The 18,319-nt window shown below is 32.3% G+C and overlaps 1 protein-coding gene and 1 pseudogene across 2 annotated transcripts in view; both read left to right on the forward strand.

The window, feature by feature from the left end:
* TET2 (tet methylcytosine dioxygenase 2) overlaps positions 1 to 18,319 on the forward strand; it is a 115,717-nt gene that overhangs the window by 79,709 nt on the left and 17,689 nt on the right. The window contains exons 6-8 of one of the 2 annotated variants that reach the window (XM_039848779.1): positions 512 to 720; positions 15,335 to 15,485; positions 17,308 to 17,397. In XM_039848779.1, the coding sequence (XP_039704713.1) occupies positions 512 to 720; positions 15,335 to 15,485; positions 17,308 to 17,397 (450 nt within the window). The remainder of the gene's footprint in view (positions 1 to 511; positions 721 to 15,334; positions 15,486 to 17,307; positions 17,398 to 18,319) is intronic. The other variant, XR_005649859.1, reaches the window with a different exon arrangement.
* On the forward strand, positions 5,229 to 5,348 carry LOC120591348 (uncharacterized; annotated as a pseudogene).

The raw sequence follows: 18,319 nt of genomic DNA on the forward strand, positions 1-18,319 counted from the left end.
GTTATCTCTTAAGAAAAAGAGAGGCAGATTAGTTTTAAAATCATGTACTAACCATATTTAACTGAAAGAATTTAATGGTGAGAGGGAGGTCCATTCAAGTACCTGCTAAAAGTATAATTCTTCTTAGAATGTAAAGAAGTGGTCCTTAATCAGTTAATCTTTATATTGTCATTTTATGAAAATCTTGAACTTTATGAAAAATACCTACATGTCTTCCATCTAGCTCTGGCTTTAATCAGGGGGCATAGCCCTCATTGTACTGGGTATAGAGTAGTCTGCTAAACATTGAGCAGTTTTTTTTTTCTCTCTCCTGGTTCCGACCCCAGGGCAAGCCCCCACTTTGTAAATGGGCAGCAAAAGGCAATGGCAGGTGGTGGTAAATGTCCTTACCGTGACCCAGACGTGAAAAAAAATATACATACATAAATCAATGCTCTCATCTGCTGCAAGTGACCCTTGTTTTGTTTTGGTTGGGGTGGGGGGTGTTGGGGTGGAATGGTGACCCGCACAGGTGGTGCGCAGAAGCTGCATTGAGGAGAAGCTACTGTGTTTGGTGCGGGAGCGAGCTGGCCACACCTGTGAGGCTGCAGTGATTGTGATTCTCATCCTGGTGTGGGAAGGAATCCCACTGTCTCTGGCTGACAAACTCTACTCGGAGCTCACCGAGACGCTGAGGAAATATGGCACGCTCACCAACCGTCGGTGTGCCCTGAATGAAGAGTAAGTGAAGTCAGGGCCTCTCCTCTCTTTCCGCTCTTAGGAAAGCCTGATCGTTGGTTGGAAGGAAGACAGCTGAACCTGCATTTTTACATTTATAAAATGGGGATCAATGTGCCTGCTTCAGTCATGCAGTAGGAGGTTGTATTTGCTAACATGGGCAGTTCGAGTTGATTTCATTAACTATTTTGTACTTTCAGGCAGGGTAGCCATTAGTTAGGAGCAGCTTGCTGGAAGTCAGAGGATCTGTACGCACAGGAACTCAATCATACTGTAAACTCGAAAATACTTGTGTATCCACTTGCTGCAAGTGACAACCCTTGTATGTGCCTGGTCACCACATTAAAAAGTCTTGACACCATTTCTAAATTGCAGAATTTGAAACAGAAAGTAAGTTTGGTGAGAAACTATAGGATTCCCAGGTCAAGGACCTTAATATATATGTAGCAAACACAAAAATGCAAGGCCTATAGAAGTTATAGAGAACAAACTGATTTTGACTTCAGTTTAATCTAGTTTATTTCTACAATAATAATAAAAATTTCTTCCATTTTTGCCACTACTAAATAATTGAGGATTTAGTGGCTCTGGATATGCATTCTTTTCCAGGCATATATATATTAGGAACAGAAGAACAGGGTTACGCAGTTAAATATATTTAGTGCATCCAAGTGTTAGTATGTTTTTCTTTGTGGGTTTTGTTTGTAACCCCCTCCACTTGCAGGGAGTTTAAATCTTCACCTAGAAAAGCTGCTGCTGCTGCTGCTTTTTTTTTTTTTTAATTCTCCTGCTGTGCTATTCTTGTACAACATTCAAAGACTATAAGAAAATTTACCATGCTACACCAAAATCCTACAGCACTTATTTTACTCACAATTGGTTTTAAAATCATTTTAATTCTGCACTTCTTCCTTTAGTCTCCTTTCCTTTCTATCCACCAAACTATAAAATAGTTTACTGAGCTTATGGAAATACTATGCTGCTCATTCCAACAACCCATTGCTAACCAAATTCGTTCTTTTGCTGACTATTACTCTAACTGGTACAGTTTTACTGTATGTTAACATAGATTCTCTTTCTGGGTCATGAGGGAGTGCAAATCAACTATAAATAATCTGGTTAGGAAAGTGACTTTTTCTCTATGGTAGTGTTACTTGGCTTTCTATGGTAGATGTAATCCAAAATGTCATGGTGTGTACCTCAGTGCCATAAATCCTCTTAAACAGATGATATGGAGGAAGGTAGAAGTTGCTGATTCATACCTAACACATGACTCAAACTTATGATAGACTGCTTTAGGTGTAAAATACTATTCAGTTCACCTTAACTTCCCTCGTTCCTCCTTTAAAAATGTATGTAAGTGCCTTTAATCAGAAAGAAAATTAAAGTTAAGGCACTTTGAGCTGATGCTGGTGTTAGCATTTTTCTCAGAAATTCAGTAACACTGTCTTGTTTTTCTTAAAGCAGACTTCCTTAGACTTGATGGCTTAAGCTTCTAAACCACTGAAGAACATTTTGTGAAAATGACAGTAGTTTTATTTAAAAATCTTGAAGTTTCATACCAACTATATTTTACATCCTTTGTAATTGATTTAATTTTTATTAATATACATCACTGGTATTTTTTCTCTTAAGGCCTTTTAAAAATTTCTATAAAGATCATTGCCTAAAATGGAATCTGACATATAGGAAGAAATTTTACGTTAAAAATTTTCGTAAAGTGTGTTATTTTGCATTTGCAAAACCATGAATGATATTTGGGCCAGAGTCTAAGAAAAATTTTAATTTAACTGGTCTTAATAGGAGGCAAGTACAAAACTATTAAAAGACATACTTCAATTATTAAGACTTTTTTTATGGTGACCTCGGTTAACGAAATCCAGTAAGTTTCAGGTGTACAATTCAACAGTAAGGCACATGCCTTACTGTTGAATTATATATATAGATATTGCATTGTGTGTTCACATCCCATAGTTAGGACATTTTAAAGGCCAATCTGTATCTAGAATTTAAAAGTAAAGATGAGTAATTATTTAGATGAAATTTTAGTTTTAGGCTATTCATACTTAGAGCAATTCTCCAAAACCAAAACAAAAAATATCCTTGAGATACACCATTAAAAAAGATACTTAACCAATGGCAATAGAGACTTCACTCATATTTACTTTTGAAGTTTCTTCTACCCTATAAAATTAATATTACTTTATGTCTGGCAGAAGTTAAATTATGACTTTTTGGCAAGAACAGAGGATTATCTCAAATTGGGACTGCTGACTCAGTTTAATGTTTGAAGCTGTGTGAACCTCATCACTGAGTTCTTACAAATCCTGATGCCCACACACACCATAACCACCCACTGTGCATCCAGAAAAGAACTCTGAGAGCAGCTTTCAGTGGGAAATTCAAAAATGGATTTTTACATTTCCTTTGAGCCAAACCAGCTGTTCCTCCTTTAAAGATTTCCCTTTGAGATTTCCATTTTTATGACTAAGCCTAACCAATATTTTTTTGGCAAGTAAGAATTGTGGGAGCGTATCTGTCATTATAAGAAAGTCAAAGTCAGAAATGCCTACCGCCACACTGAGTGATGTCTAACTTTTGAAGAAACTTTATATTGTAAAAATTTTCGAACATACTTAAATGGAGACGTATAGTATAACAAATCACCATGGGCCCATCATACAGCTTCGGCGTTGATAAACATTTTACCAATACTGTTTCATATATTTTCCCCAACTTTTTACCCCCACTAGTATTTTAAAGCAAAATACAGGTACCATACCATCTCTCCTATGGACTCTTCAATATATATATCTGACAAGATTTTTTTTCTGACCAAACCTAGTCGTGGTATTATCATTCATCTTAAAATTGCCAATGATTCTTTAATATCATTTAATGTTCAGACCATGTTCAAATTCTTGATTGGATCCTGTTTCAAAAAATAAATAAAAGTAAAAAGATATTGAGAAAAGAAAGTCCACACCTTGCACTTGATTTTGTGTAGGGTGGTCCCAGGTCATACTTATTGTCTAGCATAACTGTTTATAGAATTTCCTTTCATTCTCACAAGTGTCTCTGTTTGGAAGATAAATTCTATGATTCACAATAGTTCTCTCCCTCTTTTTTATGAATTTATTTGTTAAAGAGACTATATAATTTGCTCTGTAAAAATTCCCACATTCTGGATTTGGCTGATTGCACACATTTTGTTTCACTCGTTCCTCTATCCCCAGAATCTTCTGTACTGGTAGTTAGAGACTTAAATAAGTTACATACGTATACATGTATGTACATACTGGCTAAAATGCTTCATAAGTGGTGATTAAATAATCCTAGTTCTTACCCATCAGGAGGGCCATACATCTGCTTTGTTCCATGTCTAGTGATGTTAAATGTTCACATAGTTTAGGAATTGTAAGCTTGAGTCATCCATCATAGTTTCCCAGAAAACTTTCTCTTGGTGGCTTAGCATATCCTTTGATGATCATTGCCTGTGTCTATTACTTTGTTAAAGTTTACAAATCGATAATTTTATTATTTTTTTGATGCTGTATACATTTGTTATATACACTTTATTTTACTAGTTTTTCTGTGTTTGCATAAGTTTGATAATAAAGTGGAAGAAAATGTTGATATCAATAATCCTCAAATTAGTCTAATTTTTAACTTTTTTTCACAGAAGTCCAAGTAGTAACTCAAAGGTTGAGAATCTTTTTAAAAATCTGTTATGTAAATGAATTATTTTTATTACAGTTGCTCTACTGATTTGTCATTTAACCATAAGCCAAATTCTGTGCCATGTTACAATGAGGCTGCCCTCTGCTAATTTGTGACAATATTTGAAAGGCCCATATAGAAATAAAAATGCCATTTAGCCACGTCATGTAAGAAATCACCTTAAAGTCACTTCAACTTGTTATATAGGAATATTTTTGAGATATAATTCACATACCCTAAAATTCACCCTTTTAAAATATACAGTTTAGTGGTTTAGTATATTCACAATGTTGTACAACATTTTCATCACTCCCAAAAGGAAACCCCATACCCATTAGGCATTCACTTCCAATTCTCCTCTCTCCTAAATGTCAACCACTAATCAACTTTGTCTGTATAGATCTGCCTATTCTGGGCATTTCATATTAGTGGAATCATACAATATTTGGCCTTTCTGTCTGTTATCTTTCACTTTGTATAATGTTTTAAAGGTTTATCCATATTATATTAATTGGTACTTATTTCTTTTTATGATTGAATAATAGCCCATTGTGTATATATGTACTATATTTCCCTTATCCATTCTTCAGTTAATGGACGTTTGGGTTGTTTCCACCTTTTGCTTACTTATGAATAATGCTGCCACGAAAACCCGTATATAAGTTTTTGTGTAGATGTATGTTTTCAGTTATCTTAGGTATATACTTAGGAGTGACATTGTTAATCATATGGTAATTCTAATGTTTAACTTTTTGAGGAGCTGTCAAACTGTTTTCCAAAGCAGCTGTACCGGTCATAGACCAAGCCGCCCTGAATGTGCTCTATCTCATGTGATCTCGGAAGCTAAGCAGGGTCGGGCCTGGTTAGTACTTGGATGGGAGACCACCTAGGAAGACCAGGCACTATAGTCGTTTAAAAAAAAAAAACAACTTTCTTCCAAAGCACCATTTTCATTCCCACTAGCAACATATGGAGGTTCCAATATCTCCACATTCTCACCAAAAGTAATTGTCTGTCTTTTTTATTATAGCCCTCCCAGTGGGTGTGAAGTGTATCTCCTGTTTTGGGTTTGCATTTTTCTATTGACTTATGATGTCGTGCATTATTGGCCATTCGTATATCTTCTTTGGAGAAATGCCTACTTAATCTTTGTTCATTTTTAAATTGTTTTTTGAGTTGTAAGAGTTGTGTATTCTGGATATTAGAGCTTTATTAGATATGTGGTTTGCAAATATTTTCTCCTTATTCTGTAGGTTGTCGCCTCACTTTCTTGATAATGTCCTTGAAGCACAAAAATTTTTCAATTTTGATTAAATCAAATTTATCTATTTTTTAGAGATTACTTACACTTTTAGTGACATAGCTCAGAAACTATTGCCTAATCCAAGGTTGTGAAGATTTACGTCAAGTGTTTTCTTCGGAGCATTATAGTTTTAGCTCTTATGTTTAGGTCTTTGATCATTGTTAATTTTATAATGTAAAGTAGGAGTCTAACTTTATTTTTTTGCATGTGGCTATCCAAGCGTCTCAGCACTATTTGTTGAAAAGGCTATTTTTCTCCATTGGTTTTGTCACCCTTGTGAAAATTAATTGACAAAGATGTATGGGTTTTTTTCTATCTTAATTCTATTCCATTAATCTACATATCTATCCTTAAAAGTCAGTACTACATGGTATTAATTACTATAGTTTTATAGTAAATTTTGAAATTAAGACATGTAAGTCCTCCAACTCTTTTTCTTTTACAAGATTGTTTTGGCTACTCTGAGACCTTTTCGTTTCCCTGTGAATTTTAGGATCAACTTGTCAATTTCTCTATCTGGGATTGTGACAGGGATTCTGTTGAATTGGTAGACCAATTTGAGGATTACCGATATCAATATTTTCTTCCAATTTATTAACACAGATATCTTTACATTTGTTTAGGTCTTTAATTTCTTTAATGATGGTGTATAGTTTTCAGTGTACAAATCCTATACTTTTTAAATTTCTCAGTATTTTATTTTTCTGATGTGAGTTTACGTGGAATTATTTTTATTTCGTTTTTGGATTGTTCATTGCTAGTTTACATTAATAAAATTGATTTGTATATATTAGTCTTGTATCTTGCAAACTTAACTAGTTTATTAGTGCTAATTTTTTTTGGTAGATTCTTTTGGATTTACTACATATAAGATCATGTCACCTACAAATAAAAATAATTCAATTTCTTCCTTTCCAATCTGAGTGCCCTATTTTTCTTGCCTAGTTTCCCTGACTAGAACCTACAATAGATATTGAAAAAAATTGGCAAGAGCAAACATCTTTGTCTTATTCCTGATTCTAGGGGGGAAACTTTGTTTTTCGCCATTAAGTATGATGCTACCAGTACTTTTATTTTCTTTTTTTGTAGTTGCTCTTTATCAGGTGGAAGAAGTTTCTTCCTGATCCTAGTTTGTTGAGTATTTTTATCATGAATGGGTGCTGGACTTTTCTCAAATGCTTTTTCTGCATCTAATAAGATGATCATGTGTTTCTCATCTTTTATTTTGTTAATGTTGTATATTATATTAATTTTTATATATTGGACCAACATTGCATTGCATACATCTAACTGGGCCATAATGCATATTTTTTAAACATTGCTGGATTCCGTTTGCTAGTATTTTATTGAGGATTTTTGCGTCTATATTGATAAGAGATACTGGTCTATAGTTTTCTTGTGATGTCTTTGTATTTGGTATCAGGGTAATGCTGGCTTCATATAGAATACATTGAGAAGTGTTCCTTCTATTTTTTGGAAGAATTTGTAAAGCATTAGAGTTAATTCTTTAAATGTTTGGTGGAATTCACTAGCAAAGGTATGCACTCCTGGGCTTATCTTTGTGACAAACTTTTTGATTACTAATTTTTTAATTTGTTGTAGGTCTATTCAGATTACCTATTTCTTCTTGAGATAGTTTCAGTACTTTATATTTCTGTAGGAATTTGTCCATTTCATCTACATTACCTAATTTGTTGATATATCATTGCTATAATATTGTCTCATAATGCTTTTATAAGGTCAGTAATTACATCTTTTTCATTCCTAATTTTAACAATTGGGGTCTTCTCTCTTTTTTCTTGGTTAGTCTAGATATTTTTGTCATTTTTGTGGATATTTTCAAAGAACTAACTTTTGATTTCTTTGATTTTCTCTATTGCTTATCCTCTATTTTGTTAATTTCTACTCTAATCTTTAGTATTTTCTACATTCTGCTTGCTTTGGGATTAGTTTGCTCTTCTTTCGAGTTTTTTTTTAAGTGGAAGTTTATTAATTTGAGAAATTTCGTATTTTTTAATGTAGGCATTTAAAACTTTAAATTTTCCTCAGCCTTCTTTAGCTGCATTGCATAAAGTTTTGGTATGTTCACTTTTCATTTTCATTTTTCACAAAGTATTTTGTAATTTCCCTTATTTTTCCTTTGACTCACTGATTTGGAGTACGTTGTTTTATTTCTACATATTTATTAATTACCCAACATTGCTTATTCATTCATAATTTTATTCCATTGATAATAGAACTAGTTTGCATTATATTGATGGTTTATAATCTGACATAGTCTGTCCTAGAGAGTGTTCCATGTTCACTTGAGAAGAATGTGTATTTTACTGTTTAGTGGAGTGCTTTCTAAATGTCTGTTAATTCTAATTGATTTATAGTGTTTTTCATCTATTTCTCTTTGATTTTTGGTACAGTTGTTCTATCCATTATTGAAAGTGAAGTATGAATTATCTATTTTTCCCTTTAATTCTGTCATTTTTTTACTTCATGTATTTTGGTGCTCTGTTCTTAAGTTCATATGTGTTTACAATTTTTACATCTTAATGGATTGGTCCTTTTATTATAAAATGTACTTCTTTATTCTACCTATTAAGTACTTACTATTAAGACAATAATATTGTCTGAAATTCTATTTTGTCTGATATTAGTATTCACACTGCAGTTCGCATTTGATCACTATTTGCATATCTCTTTTTCCATCCTTTTATTTTCAGCCTATTTGCATCTTTGAAGCTAAAGCATTTCTCTTGTAGGCAACATATAATTGAATTGTTTTTTAATCCATTTTTTAGCCTCTGCATTTTAATTGTATTATTTAATCCATATACATTAAATGTACTTACTGATAAAGTCAGATTTATGTCTGCCAATTTATCATTGATGTCTATATCTTTGTTTCGTGCCTTATTTTGTGTTCAATAGATATTGTCCAGTATACCATTATAACTCCCTTATTTCTTTTAATTTATTATTTCAAGTTATATTTTTAGTGGTTTCCCTGGAGATTTCAATTAACATCTTAACTTATAATGACCTAATTTGAAATACCAATTTAATTCTAATAGTGTACAGAAACTACGTTCTTACACAGCTCCATTTCCTTTTTTTCCTTTGTGCTATTATTGTTATACAAGTTATGTTTTACACGTTTTGTGTGCATTAACAGAGATCTGTAATAATTGCAATTTCAATCTGATAGGAGAAAAAAAAGTTAAAAACAAAAATACATACGTAAGGTCTTCTCTGTTTAACTGTGTATTTACTTTTACTGGTGGCGTTTTCATGTGGATTCAGGTTACTGTCTAGTCTCCTTTCCTTTCATCCTGAAGGACTCCATCAGTATTTCATGTAGTGCAGGCCTAATAGCAGTAAACACTCTCAGATTATTTATCAAGGAATACCTTTATTATTCACTGTTGAAGGATAGTTTTGCAAGATATAGAATTTCATAGTTGACAGTCCTTTTCTTGCAGCATTTTAACATATCATCCCAGTGCCTTCAGACCTTCATTGTTTCTGATGAGTCATTAGCTGTTGAAACATCAACTTATTTAAACTCTCTTGTACATGATAAGTTACTTTTCTCTCTTGGTGCTGTCTCTTTGGCTTTTAACAGCTTGATTATGATGCTTCTGGGAGTGGAGAACTGAGTTTGCTACTTGGAGTTGGTTGAGCTTCTCAAATATGTAGATTAATGTTGTTCATCAAATTTGGCAATTTTCCAGGCCATTATTTATTTAAATAATCTTTCTGCTTCATACTTTCTTACACTCCTTCCTCTATTTCAGGGACTCCCATTATGCACATGTTGGTAAGCATAAGTGTGGGCTAGAGGTTTTCAAGGCTGTTGTGAAGTTCTAGGGACAGTAGGAATAGGATAGGTTAGAACACCACAAAACTTATTCTTCTCATCAAAATTCCATTGCTTTTCTTGAATAAATGCTCCTGGAAAGCTGCAAGCCTTTTAATTTCCAGATTTCTCAAAAGTTGATTTTGATAATATTTGCCAGTATTCTCATTGCTTTTATGATGGAGAGAACTTTCAGAGATTCTTATTTGGCCATCTTTGCTGACATCTATAAAATGATGATTTCTAATTATAACATTCCTTCTATACTCATTAACTGGAATTCTTTAGAGAACTTTTCCTTACCAACTGTTAAGTTACTATTAAATATAGTTTGTAAACAAATGACAGAATAAATTCATGGTAAGTATCTTTAGATGTGAAATTTCCAAGTAGTGATTTGGTGCCTTAGTAATCACCTCAAAATTATCAATTAATTTATTTCTTTTTACTGTCATTATTAACTCATAGATTTTAACCTGTGTTCATTTTCAAGAGAAATGATATTTAGTGATCAGAATAAGCATCCAGATATGCTCACTGCTACTGAGATATTTTTACCTTTTAGACATTTTTAGTGAGCAGACATAGGAAATAATTATTTTTTAGAAAGAGAAAATTTGAGCTTTTTAACTAAAATCATGAGTTCATACCATCATTTCCTATTCATAATTAAGATTACAGGATATTTTACTTAACTTTTACACTTTTATTTTTACTGAAATTCTTGGGTTTTTTTCCGACATTAACAAGGTCTCTTCTTGTCACAATATAAAGAAATAATTTCAAAATAATACTACTAATAAGACTATGATGTTCAGTGAGGTCAGGAGAGTAACGCATGAATAAAATGAGAATTTCAGCAAAGAGATAGGAAATATTAAAAAGTACCAAACAGAATCACAAAGCTGAAGAATATGTAACTAAACTGAAAATCCCACTAGAGGGGTTCAACAGTAGACCATATCAAGGGAAAAAAAGATTAGCAAAATCAAAGACAGGGAAAAGAGCAGTGAGATTTATCCAGTCAGGAGAAAAAAGAAACAAAGAATGAAAAAGAGTGAAGACAGCTTAAAAGATTTATAGAACACCATGATTTATAGGACCATTCATTATATGGGTGCTAGAGGCAGAAAGCTCACTCAGGAAATATCTTGAGACAAACATGCCAAAACTTATGGGATGCAGCAAAAGCAGTTCTAAGAGGAAACTTTATAACAATAAATACTTACATTTAGGGGAGGGACGGGCAGTCTCAAATAACCTAACTTTATACCTCAAAGAACATGCTGAAGAAGAAACTAAGCCCAAAGTTAGCAGAAAGAAGGAAATAACAAGGATCAGAGTTGAAATAAATAGAAACTAAAAAGACAATAGAAAAGAAGAATGCAACTAAGAACTTTAAAAAAAAATAGAAACAAGCTTTAGTCAAACTTAGTCAAACTTTTAGCTACGCTTATCAAGAAAAAAAAATCTCAAAGATATACAATTGCAAATGTATTGGTGTACCACAGCAATACAAAGGACCATAGAGAATATGAACAATTACATAGCAACAAATTGTACAACCTAGAAGAAATGGATAAATTTCTAGAAACACAGAACTTACAAAGAGTGAATCATAAAGAAATAGAAAATCTTAACAAACCAATTACTAATAAGGATATTGAATTAACAATCAAAAACCTCACAAGAAAGAAAAGTCCAGAACCAAATCGTGAATTCTACCAAACATTTAATTATTTAATAGCAGTTGTCCTCAAACCTTTCCAAAAAATTGAAGAGGAGGGATAACTTCCAAACTCATTTTACAAGGCTAGCATTACCCTGATACCAAAATGACAGACATTACAAAAAAAGAAAATTACCAGCCAATATCCCTGATGTACATAGATGCAAAAATCCTCAACAAAATATTAGCAAACCAAGTTGAGTAGTATATTCAAAGGATCATATACCATAATCAAGAGGGATTTATTCCAGGGATGCAAGAATAGCTCAACATACCCAATCTTTGCAATACTCCACATTAACAAAATGAAGTATAAAAATCATATGATCATTTTTATAGGTGCAGGAAAAGCATGTGACAAAATTCAACATCCTTTCAAGATAAAAAACTGATTATAAAAAGAATGTACCTCAACATAGTAAAGGCCATATATGAGGTCACAGCTAACATCATAGGCAGTGATCAAAAGCTACAAGCTTTTCCTCTGAAATCAAGAATAAGACAAAAATGCCCACTTTCACCACTTTTATTCAATATACTACTGGAAATCTAGCCAGGGTAATCAGGAAATAAAAGACACCCAAATCAGAAAAAAAGAAGTAAGTCCATCACTATTGGCAGATGACATGATAGATATAGAAAATTCTAAAGACTCCATCAAAAAACTGTTATAACAAATTCAGTAAAGTGTCAGGATGCAATATTAATATACGAAAGTCAGTTGTATTTCTATACACTAACAATGAACTGACACAAAGAGAAATTAAGAAAATAATCCTGTTCATAATAGCCTATGAAAATAAAATAGAAATAAATTCACCAAGGAGGTGAGAGATCTGTACACTGAAAACTATAAAATATTGATGAAAAGACATTGACGAAGACACAAGTAAATGGAAAGATATTGTGTTCATGGATTCGAAAAATTAATATTGTTAAAATGCCTATTCTGTTTAAAGAAATCTACAGATTCAGTGCAATCTCCAGCGAAATTTCAATGGCATTTTTCATAGTAATAAAAAAAAATAATAATCCTAAAATTTGTATGGAACCAAAAATACCCAAATTAGACAAACAGTCTTGAGAATGAAGAACAAAGCTGGAGTCATCATACTTTCTGAATTCAAACTATATTACAAAGCTATAGTAATCAAAATAGTATGGTACTAGCATCGAAACAGACATATAGATGAATGGAACAGAATACAGAGCCCAGAAATAAACCCATAAATATATGGTCAACTTATTTTGACAAAGGAACCAAGACTATACAATGGGGGAAGGATAGGACCTTCAATAAATGGTGATGGGAAAACTGGATATCACATGCAAAAGAATAAAACTGGACTCCTCTCATTATTACGCAAAAATCAACTGAAAATGAATCATAGTCTTGAACATATAACCTGAAACTGTAAAACTTTTAGAAGAAAGCATAAGAGGTTTGGGGGAGGAAGAATCTTTCCTCTACCCTTCTAGGTTCTTCCAGCCAGTCTAATAATTAAGTCAACATGAGACAGATTAACAAAAGAAAATAACCAAGTTTAATTACATCTGTAAGTATTGGAAACCTTACATACATGAGAGGTCCAGAGACAGGAAATATGAGGTATATATAATATTCTGAGTTAAGACACCTTGGGGCAGACAATAAGGTGAACAGATAGATGTTCAGTAATTAGAAGTTTGCCCTGCCCTATAGATAAGTCATAAAAATTATTTCTGAGAATAACTTATTATGGGCAAAGCCCCTCATTTAAATTCTTTAAGGAAGTTAAAAGTGTTTTATAAGCTCACAGAATCTGTTGCCTTTCAAAATAATGTACATGCCAAAGTAGCACATCTTGGGGAAGCCTGTTTTGAAAAGCTTCTTGACATTGGTCTTGACAATGATTTTTGGATTTGACACCAAATGCTAAGGCAACAGAAGTAAAATAAACAAATGTGACTACATCAAACTAAAAAGCTTCTGTACAACAAAGGAAACCATCAACAAAATGAAAAGGCAACCTATGGAATAGAAGAAAATATTTGCAAACCACATTTCCAATAAGTGGTCAATATCCGAAATATTCAAGGAACTCATAGAACTCAATGGCAAAACAAAAAGAACAATTAATTGGGCAAAGAACCTAAATAGACATTTTTGTATAGAAGACATACAAAGGGCCAATAGGTACATAAAAAAGTGCTTTTATTCACTAATCAGAGAAATGCAAATTAAAACCACAATGAGATTACTTCACACTTGTTAGGATATCTATTATCAAAAAACAAGAAATAACAAATGCTGGCAAGAATGTGCAGAAAAGGGTACCCTGTACATTCTTGGTGAAAACAAACTGGTACAGCCACTGTGGAAAACAGTATGGAGATTTCTTATAAAACTGAAAACAGAACAGCTATGTAATCCAGCACTCCACTTCTGGGTATAGATCCAAAGGAAATGAAATCATTATTTCAAAGATATATCTGCATTCCCATGTTCATTGCAGCATTATTCACAATAACCAAAGTGTGGATGCAACCTAAGTGCCTATCAACAGATAATGGGTAAAGAAAATGTGGTATTTGTGTATACACATTCAGAATTTCCTTAAAAAAGGAAATTCTGATGTTTGCACAATGAACCTGAAGGGCATTATGCTAAGAGAAATAAGCCAGACAGGGAAAGGCAAATACTGCATAGTATCACTTATATTTGGAATCAAAAAAATTGAACTCATAGAAACAAAGAGTAGAAAAGTGGTTGCCAAGAGGCTGAGGGTAGAGGTTGATAAAAGATATAATCTTTCAGTTATAAAATGAGTTAAGATCTGAGGATCTAATGTATAACATGGGGACTAAAGTTGATAACATTGTAGAATATATTTGAAATTGCCTAGGAAAGAACTTAAATGTTCTTTCCACCAAAAAAAAAAAAGTAAATATGTGAGTTGATGGATCTGTTAACTCAATGGAGGAATCCTTTCACAATGTATACATATATCATCATATTGTACACTTTATCACAATTTCACTTATCAATTATACCTCAATAAAGCTGAAAAAATACCTGCTAGATGTAGTTTTCTTAGTAGATTGTTTACCTTTTTTTGTTTTTTGGCTTCCTTGCTTGCCTCTTTACTGCTCTTAGGTTATATTTGACTTGGGCTATAAAGTCACAGTACTACATTTTAGCCAAAAACAAAAAAGAATTCAAATACCCATCAGTAATAGAATGATTAATTTGTGGCATGTTCATATGATGGAAAACTGTACTCAGTGAATAAATACACAAATAAAATGCAAAACATGCAGCCATATGGATGGATATCCCAAACATAATGCTGAACAAAAGAAGCAAGACACAAAATAAGCTTATACTATATAATCTCATAAACATATGTGTGCATGTATATGTGTGTATGTATGTATGTATACGGTTTTGCCTATTTTAATACTATATATACTATATATTTAATATTAGTATTTTTAGTATAGTATTTTTATATTAATAGGCAAAACTATATATAAATATACACACATATATATGTATACATACACATATTCAGTAGGTATATAGTATCCTATATATAGTGTAAAATATATAAAATAGTCAAAGCTACATATGTGTATTTATAACAAAAATAGGCAAAATTAATCTCTTCTGATAGAAGTTACTATTACGGGGACAATGCCTGGAAGGAAGAATTAAGGAGATTCTGGGGTGCAGGTATATGTTTAGTTTGGTTATTACTCACTTGGGTATTTCATTTGCGAGCATCTGTAAGCTGTAAAATTATGTACTTTTCTGTGGATCATACTACAATAAAAAGTTTGCTTAAATTGTGTTTTAAAGTCAATTGAAATAGTTCTTTTCTGATGTGGTTATGTTACAGCTTAATATAGAGTTAGATTGAGCATTATTAAAAACTAATTTGCACTCATTTTTGCATGCAGACACCCAGAATATGAGATTGTTAGTCTAGATAATGCTATCCATAGCCATAAACTTGGTCCTTTGATTTCTCAGGAGAACTTGTGCCTGTCAAGGGCTGGACCCAGAGACCTGTGGTGCCTCCTTTTCTTTTGGTTGTTCATGGAGCATGTACTACAATGGATGTAAGTTTGCCAGAAGCAAGATACCAAGAAAATTTAAGCTGCTTGGGGATGACCCAAAAGAGGTTTGTTTACTTCCTGATGTATATAATCTCTTTATTTTTCATGGAAAATTGATGAGCACAGATGAACAATATGACATACTCCATTAAGCTCTCATTAACAAAGAATTTCATCTCAGAGATGAACAAAAATTTTGCTAAACTGTAGACACATTATAACAATTTATTAAGTTAGCATAATAACCATATTATACCAAAGTAATAGATAAAATTTGAGCAACATAAACTGTTCATACTTATGGCCTTTTATATTCTTTCTCTTTTATGTTAAACCCAGAGTTTTAAACAGCTGTCATTTCAGTATTAAATCTAAATGTAAACACTTCAGCCTTAAAATTCCATCTTTGAAGCTGAATAATAGAAGTCATACTCATAACTGCCACATTCAGAAAAGACCATCTTTGGTAACATTTTCACATCATGAGATTTGATAGTTTAAAGTAACTAAAATATATTTAGATTTTCAATATAAAAGAATAATTGAAATAAATGAACACTGATTTCTCATTGAAGTCAGTTTTTTGTCTTTTCTCAAGAATATATATTCCTCAAAATATAACTTGCAGATTGGAATCAAATTAACAGCTTTGGGGTAGTATGCATTCTAGAGTATGCTAACTGAATAATCACAAAACCTCAGTATATTTAGCATTTAGATATAATCAAATTTTTAGTGACTGTGCACCTTATAATATGCAGTATGCTATGGATATTACAATAGTGATATGTCCTTCTAAATGAAAAATTTATTAACTTTATTATTTATGACTATAAGTGGAAATTTAATAAACTGCAAAAACTCTTGAAATCATGATATAAATTGTTTTCATAGGATCATAATTTTAATAAATATTAAAAATTACTTAAATATTACTTAAATATGCTAGATGTCCTCTTTTCATAAGAAAAACATGAATATTTAATATGCCTAATGAAGAATAGCTGTTTTGCACTCCATCAGCCACTTTTATTTTTCACACTGGAGAGCTTTTTCACCATTTGATGTAAAGCAAATCCAGGGAATAACTAGTAACATCCTCCCTCAGTTATGCAGGAGGGCTCCACTCAAACCTTCTCACTTTATAAAATGCAAACAAGTACATCTCTGCCAGATGGTTACATCTCTTAAGATTTTTAGAGAAATCTCAATGTGAAATGAGAACTTCTAAGCATGAATGGAACAACTAAATATCACCAACAATTTTAAAAAGCATATTACTTTGAAAAATCTGTTCTTTATTGGAGAGAGAGAGAGTAACCGAACATTCCTCCTTTCAAATGAACTTTACAAAGTTCTTAATGTTTATCACATTCTAGTTCTGAAAGTTCTATCTGTATTTGAAGTGTCTAGTCTAGTAATTTTTAGTTGTTATATGTAGGAAGCATTTCAAGTTTTGAAATGCTATTTTGGTAGATGTTTAAAAGTATAATGATTAGAAATAGACAAATTAAACCAAACAAATCCTTTCAATAGCCTATCTTCTTTGACAGCTAATTGGAGAGGGAGTGAAAAATATAACCTCTTTAAGACCAGATGGCTTCATTTTCCTAACCCTACTGTCAGTATAGGCTTATATTTTAAAATGCCAACTATCTGCCAAATAGATGTTTAATAACACATACAAAAATAGGTAATATATTACATATATACTTTCACTTAGAAATAATCGTGTTAACATGCTTTAATTATTTGACAAGAAAGATAGTATATAGTTATTTGGATCCAAGATACGGGGGTAGGGGAGAGAATCTAACTGATAGCTTCTCTCATATACAGAGAGAATGGATTTAGAATTTAATATATAGAATTATTCATTTTATACAGGAAGAGAAACTGGAGTCTCATTTACAAAACCTGTCTACTCTTATGGCACCAACATACAAGAAACTTGCACCTGATGCATATAATAATCAAGTAAGTTTAAATAATTATTTACAATGACTGGAACCATCAACTTACTCATTATTGATGACCTACCTACTTCCAAAAATATTTTTGAAACAATGATTTTCCTTTATTTTTCTAACTTTTTCTCTTTCCAATTGTCAAAGCCACAGCAGTGTTATGTTTCTGGTCTATGAAAATTACACCATACATAGAGTGTACTTTGGCCTTTAAAATATGTATATATGAGTTTTTAAGGCTTGCAATATCTACTAATCTTATTCTCATACAAATACTTTTGTTTCTGCAAACAGACTTTGATGATTGATTAAAATTATGTGACCCAAACTATAGGCTCTAACCACCTCATAATGGTTTTTACAGAAAGTTTATACATATAAAGTTGTAGGAGTGTACAACAAGTGTACACACGTGTCCAGATATGCCATTATTTTGCTAGATCTAGATTTTTTTTCTTTTTTTTTTTTTTAGGAGAGGGGCTTTTTTTTTCCTATTTAATGTGTATTCTAGACTGTTCCTATTTAGAAGGCCAGCTGATTTGTTCAGAAATGCTCATGAAGGAGACAAAAGACTATAAAATCTTTCCTGTTTCAGTAGTAACAACAAAAGCATTAAATGGAAACCTGTTACAAATGAGATACTGTGTTTAGCCGCCGTGGACATAAAGATGAGCCTTGCCAAAGACAGTGTCTGGTTTCTAACAGGTTTTCATATAAGGAATTCCTTTAGAAGAGACAAAGATATGTAAAATAGCAACTGCAGAATAATGCTATAACAGCTGGGAGAGAGGTATGCACACATTTCTGAAGAAATGAAGGTTCTCCTTGAAAGTAGAGATGTAAGGTCACAAATGTCCTTGAGGCCACATAAAGATCTTTGAACTTTATCTTGTAGGTAAGAAGGCTACCATTGGGCTGTGTTAACTGTATGT

Source organism: Pteropus medius, unplaced genomic scaffold (genome assembly GCF_902729225.1).
Source record: "Pteropus medius unplaced genomic scaffold, Ma_sr-lr_union100, whole genome shotgun sequence".
In the NCBI taxonomy this organism is placed as follows: domain Eukaryota; kingdom Metazoa; phylum Chordata; class Mammalia; order Chiroptera; family Pteropodidae; genus Pteropus; species Pteropus medius.